This window comes from Psammomys obesus, unplaced genomic scaffold, assembly GCF_907164565.1.
Source record: "Psammomys obesus unplaced genomic scaffold, mPsaObe1.curated_primary_1811, whole genome shotgun sequence".
Classification (NCBI taxonomy): domain Eukaryota; kingdom Metazoa; phylum Chordata; class Mammalia; order Rodentia; family Muridae; genus Psammomys; species Psammomys obesus.
This window is the reverse complement of record NW_026590905.1, coordinates 1,387,469-1,402,239: the sequence shown is the minus strand read 5'-3', so window position 1 is coordinate 1,402,239 and position 14,771 is coordinate 1,387,469. Positions and strand designations below refer to the sequence as shown.

At 48.9% G+C, this 14,771-nt stretch overlaps 1 protein-coding gene across 1 annotated transcript in view; it reads right to left on the bottom strand.

The window, feature by feature from the left end:
* The window catches only part of Ano2 (anoctamin 2), a 336,055-nt gene that overhangs the window by 309,794 nt on the left and 11,490 nt on the right, over positions 1-14,771 (bottom strand). Inside the window, exons 2-3 of the mRNA XM_055609405.1 lie at positions 9,338-9,522; positions 7,649-7,975 (exon numbers count right to left, since the gene is read on the bottom strand). Coding sequence (XP_055465380.1) covers positions 7,649-7,975; positions 9,338-9,522 — 512 coding nt within the window. The remainder of the gene's footprint in view (positions 1-7,648; positions 7,976-9,337; positions 9,523-14,771) is intronic.

Sequence of the window (14,771 nt, the reverse complement as noted above, 5' to 3'; positions counted from 1 at the left end):
TTGCCCTTTTTCTGGTTGCCATCTGCCACGTGCAAACATTCACATGGGACCAAGTGAGAATGAAGGGACCCTCTGAGAGCCCAACCCACCCCAGCAGCTTGGCAAACAGCAGGTGAGCCCTTCCCCGGGGGTTTGATAAGTATGGGGACACAGCCCACTCTCATCTGCCTGAACCCTATCATTTGACACAGGGAAGGTGGCGTAGCTAGGAAGCTTTAAAGCAGGGTTAAGAATTTCCACGTCATGCTCCTGAGGCTCTTTCCACGTTCCTTAAGTTGAGCCGCTGTGTGAGTCTCTTGTTAAGTCTGTCTTATCTTGAAAGCAGGGACTGAGTCTTATCAGCTCTGTGTCACCCAGCCCAGGACCTTAGAAGTGCTTAGAAGTGGCTTCAGAAACATCATGAGTTGAGAGGCAAGATAGAGTCTGAAGACTGAGTCCATCAACTTCCTCCTACAGCTGCTTTTTTATCTCTGTAGTAGGAAGGACAAGCATAAGCAGCCTAAGACTGGCAATGGCCCTCACCTCTCAAGTGACAGATGGAAAGGGGACTTCTTTCACAGTGTGTCTCCCAAATCCCCAAAACACCCAGCAATGCCACTGAAGGGATGCCTAGCAGGGAAGAGACCAACTGCTGCCCACCTCTCTCTCCACAACAGAGCTGCAAAGTGACAGCAGGAAACCGAGTGATGTGCGGATCCCTGACAGCCAGCATAGTCCACTATCCAGAGGCCATCTGGGAATCCCTACTGCCATCACACCTGGAACACCAGCAGGACCCCACCCTCACAGGAAGGTGACCACACAGTGAAGCAGACTACGCACCGTGGAGCTAGCTCCCTTGCCTTTTGCACTTGAGCACGTTCTTTGCAGTCAGTTTCTTTGATTAAGGCATTAATTAGTGTCGTGAGCTGTAAGCCACATCCCCCCTCAGACTACACAGTTCCTAGCCTCTAAGGTGACTGAAAGATATCACTCCCAATCTTCCCAGTTGCAATGCTTTATGACCCCATTTCCTCCTGAATAGTGTGTGGTAACAGAAAGCAAGCAAAACACACAGCCAGGAAACTAGGTACCCAGGCCAGAGCCCTTCACAAGGATAAGTGATTTATGCCCATGGGACTACAGAATGGATATGACAAGTCCTAGCCTAGAAGTTTCTTTCCAGTGCCTTTGAGAGATCCAACAGACCACCAGAAGTGCCATTTGGCAAATGAGAAGCACAGACTTAAGAGACAGGAGAAAAAGTTCACCTAAATCCCTCTGTCTTTTTTCCTAGACCCATTGCTTGCTCAAATCCTTTGCAATGTCCTATCTCCATGGCCAAGAGGGTAAAGATCCAAGCACTACCCAAAGGAGGAGTGGGGACTGAACACCTGGAACAAGAGTACCTGGGTACTCACCAACTGGGCAAGGTACTTCATGGTCCCCAGTCCATGGGAAGGGACAATAGCTGTTCTGTCTAACTCAGCGAGGTTGCTAGGGTGAGCACCAGGTAGAAAAACTGGATGCCCACTTGTGGTTTGTTTGTTTGTTTGTTTGTTTGTCTGTTTGTTTGTTTTAATCATAAGGAAATAGATACCTGGATTGGGGTGGGGGTGAGGTTTTACCTCAGGCCCTTACCCCAGGCCTGCTCACTGAGATCTGATCCCACCTACCCTTCTGTGGCTCTGCTCTAAGCTATATGGTCCCAGGAGTTGGATGCTTGGCTGTCTTTTTGTGTCCCTAAAGATCTCTCAGGGTAGAAAAGAGGCAAGAGAGATGGCCAGGCCTCCAGTGTGCTGGTCTGGGGTAGAAATGAGGAGCATATTCAAAGGCTGGGGTGAAATCCTCACACTCTTGAGGGCATAGCAGCCTCACCACCACAGAACAGGGGGATAAGCATCACCAAAACCCACATCAGTGATTCCTTGTGCTGCCAGGCCCTCCCTAGGAACGCACACCCCACCTTCTCCCAAGGAGGCAAAAGATTCATTTCCTAACAGTCAGTCAGGCTCTGAAGACCCTGTTCCCCGAGAAGCACATCCCCACCACCCTCACTCCAGTACCAGCTGCCTGCTCTGCAGATGCCTAAAGCAAGGAAAACCGCGCAGGACTGTCGCCCTAGGAAACCAAACAGCAAGATTTTCAATATTTGAAGTCTTAGCTTCTCCTAGGGAAGAAAAGCCAAGGTAAGCTCTGGAGCCCTAAGAGGAGAAGCTGGCTTGTCATGAAGAGCAGGGACAGCTGCAGTGAGTCTCCGCATCTCACCTGGAAGGCTGCAACTAGAGCACAAAGTCACCCAGGTAGCCTGGTGCTCTGGAAACCAAGAGGTCCAGGCTCCGGGGCTCATTACTCTGCAACTATTAATATATACTCCTGATAGAGAGAAGGGACACAGCGCCCCTACTTCACGTCTCAGGAACTCAACTCCTAGCCCTTCAGAGACCTCTGGATTCTTGATGGGTGTGGCCCCCATCTACAGAACTGAGTGCCCAGTCAGAACGGAAGCATGCTTTGTGATCCAGTCAGGAATTTCCAAAAGTCACCTGAGCCCTTCCAAAGGAACAGTATTTCAATCATTTAGTTATAATTTAAAAAGGGGGTGGGAAGAGGTAGGAAAAGTCAAAAACCTAAAGACATTCCAATTCCCTTGCTTTCACCCCTATTTCCAAATGGACACTGCTGAGAGTTCATGTTCCTTTTCTATCCCTTTGATGACTTGCAGTGACTCAGGATCCCATATGCTGTCAGATGCCCAGGCCCATAGTCAGGAGGTAGGTAACTGTTCTGTGGCTCAAACAGGAGTCTCCTCTTTGCAGAGAAAGAAGGTTTGTAGTCTCTGGTTCTCACCTGATGCTAAGTGAGGAAGAAAAGAGCTTGGCCCCTTGAAGGAAGCTAGGGGTTCTGGGGCCTCCCAGTCAACACATTGCCTCCTCCGTGCCTGACGCTGCCAGAAACAGTTTGGAGGGCTGCCGAAGATGGTAGAACATGCTCAACAGTATCAGCATCAGCCATCAGTTCTCTGGTACCCTAACCCCAGGAAAGCTAACCCTCCTCAACCCAGGGGCAGTTGGCCTCCCTACCTGCTCCTGATACCTGCTCCTCCACTTCTGTTACAAATGTATACCTGCACAAGCTTGGAGACTTCGGGGCCTGAAGGATGCAATATACCTCAAAGTGTCAAAACACTCTCCCACCCTCAGCCTACAGGGCACGTGGCACGTGGCTCTGGAAGTCCCCTCCTCAAACAGTCCTGGGGATACCATGCCTCCCAGTCTCCATTTTGTCCTGCTGGCCCTTTAGTCCAAGAAGGCTTGGAAGACAAGGGGAACAGGTGGGACCTCCTAGCACTTCCACAGAGGCATTACCCAACTCACTCCACAGCGCCCCCCCCCCAAATATGTTAGTCCTGGCTGAGTACACTCCTAGACTGTGGCAAATGGCCTCGGAAGGTGGGGTCCTCCGTCACATGAATTGGTAACAAGGATACAAGCACTCCTGTGAGCCATAAGCATCCCTGGGATGGTTCTGACTGAAATTATCATCGGCTGGTCAAGCAGAAGAAAGCCCATAAGCCAGCTCTCACGCCACTGAGAGAATTCTCAATTGACTTCAAAGGAAGAGCATGGACAAGACAATACAACAAAATTCACACTAAAGCAAGACAAAGAAGGGGGCGCATCACCTGGGGAATGTATAGTAACGCCATTCTGTCCAAGTAAAGGGTCAGGGATGAATTCTACCATATTCAGGGCCTGGTGGATCTGACAGAAAACTTTTTCCTTTTCACTGCTCTTAAAGTCAGAGTGAAATCAGAGCCTAAAAATCCAACCCAGCCCAGAATAGAGAAAGAACAGTTGAGCAGGTGGGACCACTGCACCTGCTCTTCAAACTGCCACCTGCTGCTTTCCGGCAAGGCAGCACCCATTCCAGACTCCTGCTCAAAGGCTGAGGCTGAGAACTTGGTATGGAGCTTTTCAGAAGCCCACAGGCTCCGTGACGACTTCCCCACCTATGCTTAGCACCAAGCTATGGGGAGAGTGAGACAGCAAGGCCAAGACGACCATGAAACACTGGTCCTCCAGAGGTTGACAATTCCCTTGGTCTTGTCGGGGTAGCCCACAATGGGAGACAACCTAGGTGTCCCTTGATGTGAGGAGAATGATAGTATCAACTGTGGTGGCTGCAAAGGACCCTTTAGAAATAACTGGTGAGAGAGAGAGATACATGATAGATAGATGATAGATAGATGATAGATAGATAGATAGATAGATAGATAGATAGATAGATAGATATGCAGTAATACATGTGAATTTAAAATGAACACAGTCCCCCACCCACCCAAAAAATGTCACCACCAGAAGGAAACCAAAGAGATAATATGATGAAATGGCTCAGGAGGGGAGTCTATGATAAAGAACAGCAGTTAGAAAGGAATCTGAATAGAACACGGGTTTTGGTTAATGATAACGTGTCGATGTTGGTTCATTAACTGTAACAAGGGTGCCTCATTAACAAGATGGCAATGACAGGGGAAGCCAGGCATAGGGTAGGACCCTAAGAGCTCTGTGTACTACTTCCAATTTTCCTCTAACTATAAAACAGTTCTGAATAATAGTTTATTTTTAAAATGGAAAAAAAAAATACAAGATTGCATACAGCACTTTCCCAGAACCACGATGTACTGGAACGATTGCCTATGGAGAGAGTAGGCAGTGAAGGCTGAGGGGAGCATTTGCAAATGAGGATAATGATGGCAGCTTGCCATGGGTGCGGAGGGCGGCTGACTTTTCCTACGTGCAATCCCAACACGAGCCAGGAGCACTTGTCAGGGAGAAGGAATCTTACAAGAGAGTCTGCCATGGTGGTGCCGTGAGTGGGATGACAGAAAAGGTTCAGGGAGGTTGAGCCCTGAGGAAGGAGAAGAGTTTGTTGGACCTTAAGGCCAGCAGGGAGCTGGGAGGAAAAGACTTGGGTAGCCGTCTGATAGGGACAATTTTGTAGGGCAAGATCCTCACCCTCATTTAAAATCAGAGACCTTCAGCTACCTCTGGGCCCTCTTGATTCTCAGTGTAGGTCATGAGCACTGGGCCAAGGGCACCAAGGATGGGCGGATGCACGGATGACCATGATGAGAGACCAGGACAGCTATAGTGGACGTCAGGTCAATGTCAAAGACCTTATCCCTAAAACCCTATGGGGCACATTTGAGCTATATAAAAAAATTTTCTACAAAGTAGCTCATCATTGATCTGAAATTCAATTTTAACAAAGCATCTACATTTTCTTTGTTATATGTAGAAGCTCTGAATAAGAGCAGCAGCAGGATTATGCTGCTCAGAGCACTTCATTTGCTTGTCTCATCTCGATGGCCAGGACCTTGGGGTCGAGACATCTGCTCAGCTGATTGCTAGTGGAAGGACCAAATGAGCTTTGGGTTTCAAATAGTAGCCTACAGCAAAGGGACCCCCAGTGATTCAACAGGTTTCAGTCTCCCCAGCTGGTGGAAAGGTGACCTAGAGGAATGCCTCCTGCCAAAAGGGTCTGGATGAACCATGTAAGTTAGTCTCACAGGGGCCTGAGCCCCAAGACACGTGTACCCCACCTGAAGACAGAGAAGGGATGAATGACCTCTGAGAGCCATTTCCAGTATGAAGACAGAATTAACATTAATCATACAAATTGGATTTTGGGTGAGAATACCTTCCCAGCTTTCACGTTTTAAAATAGTTCAGTCCTAAATGTGATGTCTTCACCATACCCCTCCCCTCAAGGCCCAGGGATCTATTTGGAAGAGGCAAAGGAAAGATTGTAAGAGGGGATGGATGACTCCAAGGAGACAGCGTCTCCCAGACACGAGAGGACTGACGCACGTATGGACTTACAGAGACTGGCAGCACACACATAGCCTGCTCAAGTTTCAAGCACGGAGAGGGAAAAGTGGTCCCGAAGTCCCACCCCTGACCAAAAAGCTATTTGCAACTGATATCTGCTGCCAACGGGAAAAATCGGTGTTCTTCAATGGAGCGTCTCTAGGTATAGCAACCATGCTCCATGGCAGGCCTCACCCAGGACTGGATGGCTAGCACGAAACTAACTCCCTGGCTTTTTGTTTCATTTTGGTTTGTTATAGAATTTTTAAAAATCTTACTGGTCTTTCATTTGTTTTGGTTTATTATTATTATTGTTGTTGTTGTTGTTATTGTTATTTGGGGCAGTTGTTTTTTGAGGGGTGCACCACATAAAGTTGGGTGAATAAGGGAGTGAGAAGAAGCTGGAAGAAGTTAGGGGAGTGGGAGAAACATGGTCAAAACCTGCTGTGTTTAAAAACTAGTAAAGAAGTTATAATAAGCACTAATAAGCACCTCATGTATACCAGATACTGTACTAAATGATTTCATTTCCCCATGTAACCATGGCACATGTAACACCACAGTCTAGCAAGGAGGTTATTGCTTTTCAGATAAGGACCCTATGTTTCCTTTAAGAAGCCAATCGATTACACAGCTGATACTCAGTAGACACCAACTATGAGGCAGATTCTATCCCAGGTTCTGGGAATGCAGCAGGAGATTAAACAAAGTTTCTACCTTCGTGGAGCTGGTGGGGCACAGAAAAGAGACAAACCTACCACACTGCTGTAGGGAGCAGCGCAAAGCTTAATGGGAGCCCCGGTCAGGGATGGAGGTGATAGGCATGGCGGCATTTTAGTGAAGACAGCCGTGCAAGGAGTTAAGAGCAGAGACCGGCAGTGAGGCCATGAGCATGCAGGGGTCTGAGCAAGAGTTCCTGGAAGAGGGGACTCCATCAAAGACAATATCCTGAGGCCAGGATGACCAGCCCACAACTCAGGTTAGGTGGGTGGGTGGTCTGGAATAGAATTTTGGAGGAGGAGAAAAGATTAGGGATAGAAGGATGTGGATGAAATAGCAAGGTAGGGATACTTTGGAAAGATCAGAGTGCTGTGGATGGGCAAGCGCATGAATGAGTGGGAGGATGGGGATGTGGATGGGGGTGTGGATGGGGGTGTGGATGGGTACATATGTGGGTGGGAGTGAGGGTGGGTTTATAAGTGGGTGGGTGGGTGAGTAGGTGGATGGATTTCCATGGATTGTCTTAGCTTACTTACCAGTGGTGATATACAGATGTGCATACACACACACACACACACACACACACACACACACACCTTACAGATTTATGAAATAATATTCATAGTGGTGCGCCATTCAGTTCCCTGAAGTGTCTCATTACAGATTCCTCGGGGTGCTCTGAGCAAGCCCAGCCCCTTACTGAAGGAGATTTCCATATCCCCACAAAGGAACCCGGATGCAAGTTCGACAGGAAAACCGGGTCTTCCTACAAGGGAACGACTCTGGAGAAAGCCAGACCTCGAGGGAGCCACGTCCGGCCTCCGGTCTCCAAGCGGACTGTTGGATGCTTTGTGTGTGCGCATGCTCAGGTCTGGGCACGGCACGCCTCCACTATCCCACAGCAGCATGGAACCGCCTGGCTAAAGTTACCGCATTCCCAAGACTCTCCTGCAAAGCCTTGGACAAACGTGTCCGCTTTACACAAAAGCTGCCTGCCAGAGCAAAGCCAGACTTCCTTCAGGTACCACTGACCACCACCCTGAGACCTGCAGCCCTGCAGCCCGGGCGAGCCTCACCTCCAAGTCCTTCTCCAGCTCCAGCCCGGCCGCCATCAGATTATGCTCAAATTCATCTCGCTGCTCCCTCCTTTCTTCTTCCAGAGCATCCAGCGGCCCGAGTTCAATATCGCCAGGGCCCCCGGCATGGCGCTCCTTGCCCGTCTCCCCATTGGAGATAACGGCCAGCGAGTGTCCAGGGGAGCCATGACCCAGCTGTGCTCCACGTTTCCGGTAGTGGTACGCAAGCACATAATCGACTTTCCTCTGGTTGTCATGGAAGTGCATGCGGCTCAGGCGGGCTTCCGAGGACATGGGTTCACTGGCATCCAGGTAGTTATTGATGACCTGGCCAGAGAAAGTAACACAGGTGAGGTCAGACGAGTAAGCTAGGTGGGTTAGAGACAGAAGAGGAGAATGTCCTGGTGCTCTGGGACACACCCGGAAGCAAGTCTCTCAATTCCAGGGCCTCGCCTGTCTGATGAAAGGATCCAAAAGGATCCAAAGCCCTAAGGCCAGCTGTCATACCCACATGTACAATCGAGCATCAGTACCTACACACACACACACACACACACACACACACACACACACACACACTTCTGCTATCCAGTGTGTGTGCAGAGAAAGCAAGAGAGACAAAGACAGAGACAGAGAGATAGACAGAGAGAAAGAGACACACAGAGACATAGACAGAGAGACAAAGAGTGACAGGGAGAGACAGAGGCAAAGACACACACAGAGAGAGAGAGAGAGAGAGAGCACATATAGCACACACCATTGCTGGTCCACACGGCCTGCCCCAAACCCTGGAGCTCATGCCCACTCCTGCTCATCAACACACACACTGCCCAGGCAAGCCGTCGCCCCCACCCACGCCTCCTTGATTCAGCACTTCTCCACACATGTGAAGGCGTCTGTGTGCACAGGCACACAAAGGCAAACTAATGCACAGCCTTCCACCATGCACCGGGGCACACCCACACATGTGCCATTCCTTGCGGAGCTGCACGTGAGCCGGCAGGCACCCTCCGCGATCAGGCACAGAATACTTACTGGCAGGTGTTCTGGATCCATCACCACAAAAGCCAATTTCTAGGCTCCTCTCCCACCCACGGGAAGTCACTAGACACTCTGCCCCTCACGAATCCATATCCTCCTCCTCTTCCTCCTCTCCCGCCACTAGCAAGATTCCCCCCACCAGTGACAGAAGCACAAAAACTGATTGCTTCCTCTCTCTTCCACTCTGGACTGGAGAGGTAGAGAGAAGAAGGAGAAAGAGAGCAAGGCGGAGCAGGGCAGGGACCTGCCTCCCTCCCTCTGGTGTTTCCTTGTTTATTACTGGTTTGATACCCAGCTGCCTCAGCAGCCACCTGAGAGGTCACCGGGGCAACCAGATGAAATACCGGGCACAGGAGAGAGGCTCACAGCCACCACAGCTGAGGAGACAGGTTTCTCAGGCCTGTGGGAACTGAGCCCAGGAGTCTGCCGCCCAACTGGTAGGAATCATCTGCCTCTCGCCTTGTCTTGTTTCCAGACCTTTCACTGAAAAGCATAGCCAGGGTTGTTGGAAAATGTGCCTGGCTTGGAGAAAAGGAAGATAAAAGAATTCTGCTAAAAACTCGGGACTTTTCACATAAGCACACACAAGCCGAAAACTACTGGATGGCTGGGTGGGAAGTTCCTTTTGGGGTGTCCATCAATACTCACAAAACTGTCACGGGAACAGTCTCTCCTGGAGACCTTGCTAGAGTGTCGGCTAGAACTGTCCCTTTGACTTTGGGCTTGGGGAACTGGCACTTTAAGGTACTGCTGGTCGCATTTGGGGCCCTGGCCTCCTCTGGCCAGTGTCCGTGAACTCAGCCGACGTGGAGATCCAGGGAGCAGAGGGATGTCTATGAGAAAGGAAGACAAGAGAGGTGATACAAGTTCAGGTGGTAGGAATCTGGAGGCACAGACTCTAAAGCAGTGAAGAAAAGCCCCTGTGGCTCCATGGAAATGACCTGCGGGTTTGTTTGTTTGTTTGTTTGTTTGTTTACAGCCTGATTCAGCCATGTTCATTTTGACCAATGGAGGTAAAGGTAACTGGTAACTCCCTTACACATACACACACACACACACACACACACACACACACATACACATCACATCACATCTTTCATAATCTCACATGCATGTACTCAACATGCAATGGTGGGGCCCAAAGCCAGGGCTTGGTGCCTGTTAGACAAAGCTCTCCATCAACACTCCACTGTTGTTCTGTCCTTACATTATCCTTGGGGCCATGAGAGCCGACCAGTGAGTCTGCAGTCTGGGACAAGGCAAAAAGGGACAGCAACAGCAGATGGCTAGGGTAGGTGGAGCACTTCCGGGGGAAACAGGACTTTAGGGTCTCTCTCAGGCCATCAAGGCCAGGAGGCACCCTGGGTAGCCCTACACCCACAAGAAGAGAGCAAGGAAAGATCAACAGTGGACCCACTGAGGCAGCAGGAGACCCACAGAGGACAACAGTACCGGCAAAACAGGGGGCATCCTCCAGTGCGCTTCTTAAGCATTTCTAATACACCCCCTGCCCAGGTCAAGTTCCTTTCTGCCCCTCACCAGTCAAGGGCCCCGGGTCACCAAAGTCTAACAGCTGGTCAGACACGCTCTGCACTCCAGTCTCGTCTCTGGGAAACTCCAGCCAGCGAGCCTGTGCGTAAACCTCAGCGCCGTCATTTGTTAGCACTGTGGCCACCTTAGGCTTGCTTCTTCGGCTATAAAATAAGGAGAGTCTCAGACCTGAAGGACAGACGTGGAAATGGAAGAATATGTGCAAGACACCCCAAATAGTGACCAGCCCGAGTTCACAATAAAAGGTGATGACTATCATTACTGTTCTTGTTTCCATCCCAGAGACCCACGTGAGCAGAAACAACACCCTATACATTTAGGTTGGTCCTAAGTACCTGCCCGGTGGATGAGTGAATGGCAGCTCTGCCAGATTCCTTGAAACACATTCAAGACTGAGGGTATAGTTTAGTGGTTCGGCATATTCTCCCGCTTGGAGACTACTCACCATCACCTCAGTTGGCTTAGGCATCCAGCTACCTGCTGGATTGTTTCAAGGAGTCTAGAATATGCGGTGTTGGGCATGGGAAAGAAACATGGCTTCTTTACGACTTTGCTGTGTACAGGGAAACTTGACTGTGTCCAGCAGGGTTGTTATGGTTTGGGTGTAAACTGTCCCCCTCGGGCTTGGATATTTAAACACTTGGTCTGAAGCTGGTGGTCCTATTTAGGAAGGTCATGGAACCTTTTGGAGGTGGAGCCTTGCTGGAGGAAGTGAGTCCTTCGCTCCGAGGCTTTGTAGCCCAGCTTCATTTCCTGTGCATTCCTGGCTTTCTGACTAGGGATGCGCCGTTCCCAGCCAGCCTGCCACTCCTGCTACTATATGCCTGTCCCAAGACATCTCTTCAAACTAGAAGCCAGAATAAACCTTTCCTTCCTTAGTGGGCTTCTCCTCTAGTATTTTGTCAGAGCAACGAGAAAACGCAGTAACTAGTGCAAGGCGAGCGTTCGTGACACATCCTGACACGCCCTCACACAGGCCCTGAGTGGTGCAGGCTCCAGTCTCAACCATGAGGGGCCAAACAGCCTAGAAAATCAAATTAGAACTCAAACTCTTTGGGTCTCAAAGAGCGAGTCTCTTCTGAGAGTCAGGGGAAGCCGTGGAGAGGCTCCACAGAGACAGAACATACCTCCTGACAATACAACAATGGCCTCCCAGCTCAGGACACAAAGGAGGAGGCTCCACCCTTTGTTGCCATCCTGACCCATTTTCATGCCTTTCTGCCTTTCTGCATACTTATACCTCAACTGACCCAGGGCCAAACTTAGACCAGAAAGATTGTATCTCAGAGAAAAATCTTACATCGTCTGATTTTAAAGCCCCATGACAGTCCAGATGCACAACTTTGAGGTGATAAAGATAAGGTTCTCTTAGGACCATCTGTCCCTGACAGCTCTCTTCCGATACACACAAATCATAGCTGAGGAACAGCCCAAAGCTCCAGTCGAAACACTGTATATCATCTCCTCGGAAGCCCCCCAGCCCCCCAGGGGCCTCCAGAGCACCCATCAGCCATCTTGGCTGCAACCCCCTGCAAACTCCTAGACAAATGCATCACAGCTACCAGGAGGCTCCTCTGTGACAATCTCCTGTTGGTTAGGATGAAGCGTATGGTTCAATTTCTCCCATTCTAGAAAAGCATACCAGGCAGTAACAGCATAGATTTGGAAGACACAGACCTGGTTTGCGACATCGGGTGAAGGCTGTGGCGATGTGGGTGACACCTGGCCAACTGGAAGGAAGCTCATCACACTTCCAGAGACTCTAAGAAGCTTGGAGGTGAAAATGGATCAACGAGAGTTCATCACACAGGCTGTTCATTTCACAGCCTGTGAAATGGGTTAGCCCAGTCATTTGGAAATAATCTTTCTCTTCCCCTCTTTATTCTCTTGGCTCTTAGCACGTGTTATCTTAAACATCAAACAGCTCCCTGGGCACTGATGCTTATAGGCACTGTGAGGTTGGAAGACACAGCTTACTCATCTTTGTATCCGTTACATAGAGGTTGCCAAGGGTAGGGCCCGGGGCCTCACCACACTTAACTTCTTCCTGGATGCTCTTATCCACTCCTGAGAATGGCGATACCATCTAACACTGACTTCCAAAGTTTACCTTCTACACTTAGTCTCCTCCAGGCACAGTTGATTGCTGAGCTCCTCCCAGCAAGATTCTTTTGCAGAGTGACCCATCCCATCTGTGCTCAGGATATCCTGTACGCTCAGAACACAGACAGAAATCTGGAAATATCTGGAAATCCATCTGCCCTCATACCCCGTATCCTATCTGACACCAATCCTATAAATTTGACTCCTAAAACATCTGCCAAACCAGTTGCTTTTTACCTTTCCACAACCTACTGCCAACCCCCACCCTCACTCACCAAGATTGCAGTGACATCTTGCTGTCCCTGCTGTCACCCTTGCTCTCCATTGCTTTTGGGAGTGCATGAGTGCAGTGATCCTATCATAGCCAGAAGACCCTGCTTCACCCCAATCCTCCCGACCTCTGACTTTTACAATCTTTCCACCCCTCATGGTGGTTGCTGAGCCTTGGCAAGGGAATATGGTGCAGATGTTCCATTTACAGCTGAGCATTCTGCAGATACTTATTCCCAATAGGATATTTTTCCTTCCTTCTTTCTTCCTTCCTTCCTTTCTTTCTTTCTTTCTTTCTTTCTTTCTTTTTGTTTAAATTTATTTTTTAATTTATTCAACTTACATCCCAATTGTAGGCCCCTCCCTCATCTCTCTCAGTCTTACCCTCCCTCTCCCTTCGCCCTCTATCCTCCTCCCTAGACCTCAGAAAGGGGGAGCCCTCCTCTCCTACCAACTGACCCCAAACTATCAAGTCTCATCAGGACTGCCTGCGTCCTCTTCTTCTATGGCCTAGCAAGGCTGACCTGCCAGGAGGAAGTGATCAAAGAGCGGGCAACAGAGTCCATGTCAGAGATAGCCCCTGTTCCCCTTACTAGGGAATCCACATGGGGACTGGGCAGCCTTTTAGCTACATCTGAGCCAGGCCTAGGTCCTCTCTATGCATGGTCCTTGGTTTCTGTTGGCCCCTTGCACCCATATTTGTTGGCTTTGTCAGTCTTCTTGTAGAGTTCCTGTCCCCTCCAGACTTTTTTATTCCCCCTTCTTCCATAAGACTCCCTGTGTTTGGCCCAAAGTTTGGGTGTGAGTCTGAGTGCCTGCCTCAATCCCCTGGTGGGTGGAGTCTTTCAAAGGACATCTATGGTAGACTTCCAAAGAAGATATTTTTTAAAGCCTAAAAAGATCTGTAACAAGTAACGACACCAATGCAGCAATACAAGCCCCCAGTAACAAGCGTCCTGGGACTGTCCCTTGCTAGATTCTATCAGGCCTGCCAAGTGCTAGCATGTACATACTTCCTCCCTCACACTCATATTTTATGTTGTCAGCAGTCAGGAGAACTGGGACAACAGAAGGGACAGTTGTGGCAAGATATCACCGCAGTCCAGGTGAATGAGGGTAGGGTTGGCACTAGGTTGTATAAATCCTTGTGTAAATATTATGTGTATACAGGTTGTACATATTTGAAACTATTCCATAAAACATAGAGGGAAGAAATGCTTCCAAACTTCTTCTGTGAAGCCTGCTTTGCCCTCCTATCTAAACCAGGCAAGGATGCAACTGAAACACAAAACTATAGACCAGTTCTTTGATTAAGCAGATGCAAAATTCCTCAGTAAAATCCCCATGAGCAGAATTCAACAACACACTTTAAAAATCAAACAGTGCGGTCAAGACAGATCAAATGCACAAATCAATTCATACATAAGTAGACACAAGGACAAAACTCACATGATTAGCTCAATAGGCCTGGGGGTTGGGGGAACCTTACAAATCACCTCATCCTCATAAAAGTCCTGAAGAAACTAACTGTACACAGAACATACCTCACCACAGCAAGGGCCAATCCTGAACAGGGTAAAGATGACATCACTTCCTCTAAACTCAGGAACAGGATAGAAGTGCCCTATGTCTACAGTCTTGTTCAATACAGTATTCAAATTCTTAGCCAAAACAATAAAGCAAGAGAAGGAAAAGAAACTGGGGGGAGAAAAAACCCAAGTGATTCCTATTTGCAGATAAAATGACTCTATACTTAAAAGAACTTAAAGTCTCCATTAAAAATATTTTAGGCCTGATTCTTTTTTAATTTCAGGAAAACAGCAAGATACAAAACCAATATACAAAGATCAATAGCTTTTTATAGACCAATAATGAACATAGAGAGATAGAAACCAGAAAAACAGGAGGGAGGTGCAGCCTTGCCAGGCCACAGAGGAAAATGTGCAGCTAGTCCTGATGAGACCTGATAGGCTAGGGTCAGATGGAAGGGGAGGAGGATCTCCCCTATCAGTGGACTGGGGGAAGGGCATGGGGGGAGAAGAGGGAGGGTGGGTGGCATTGGGAGGAGATGGAGGGAACTACAGCAGGATACAAAGTGAATAAATTATAATAGATAGATAGATAGATAGATAGATAGATAGATAGATAGATAGATAGA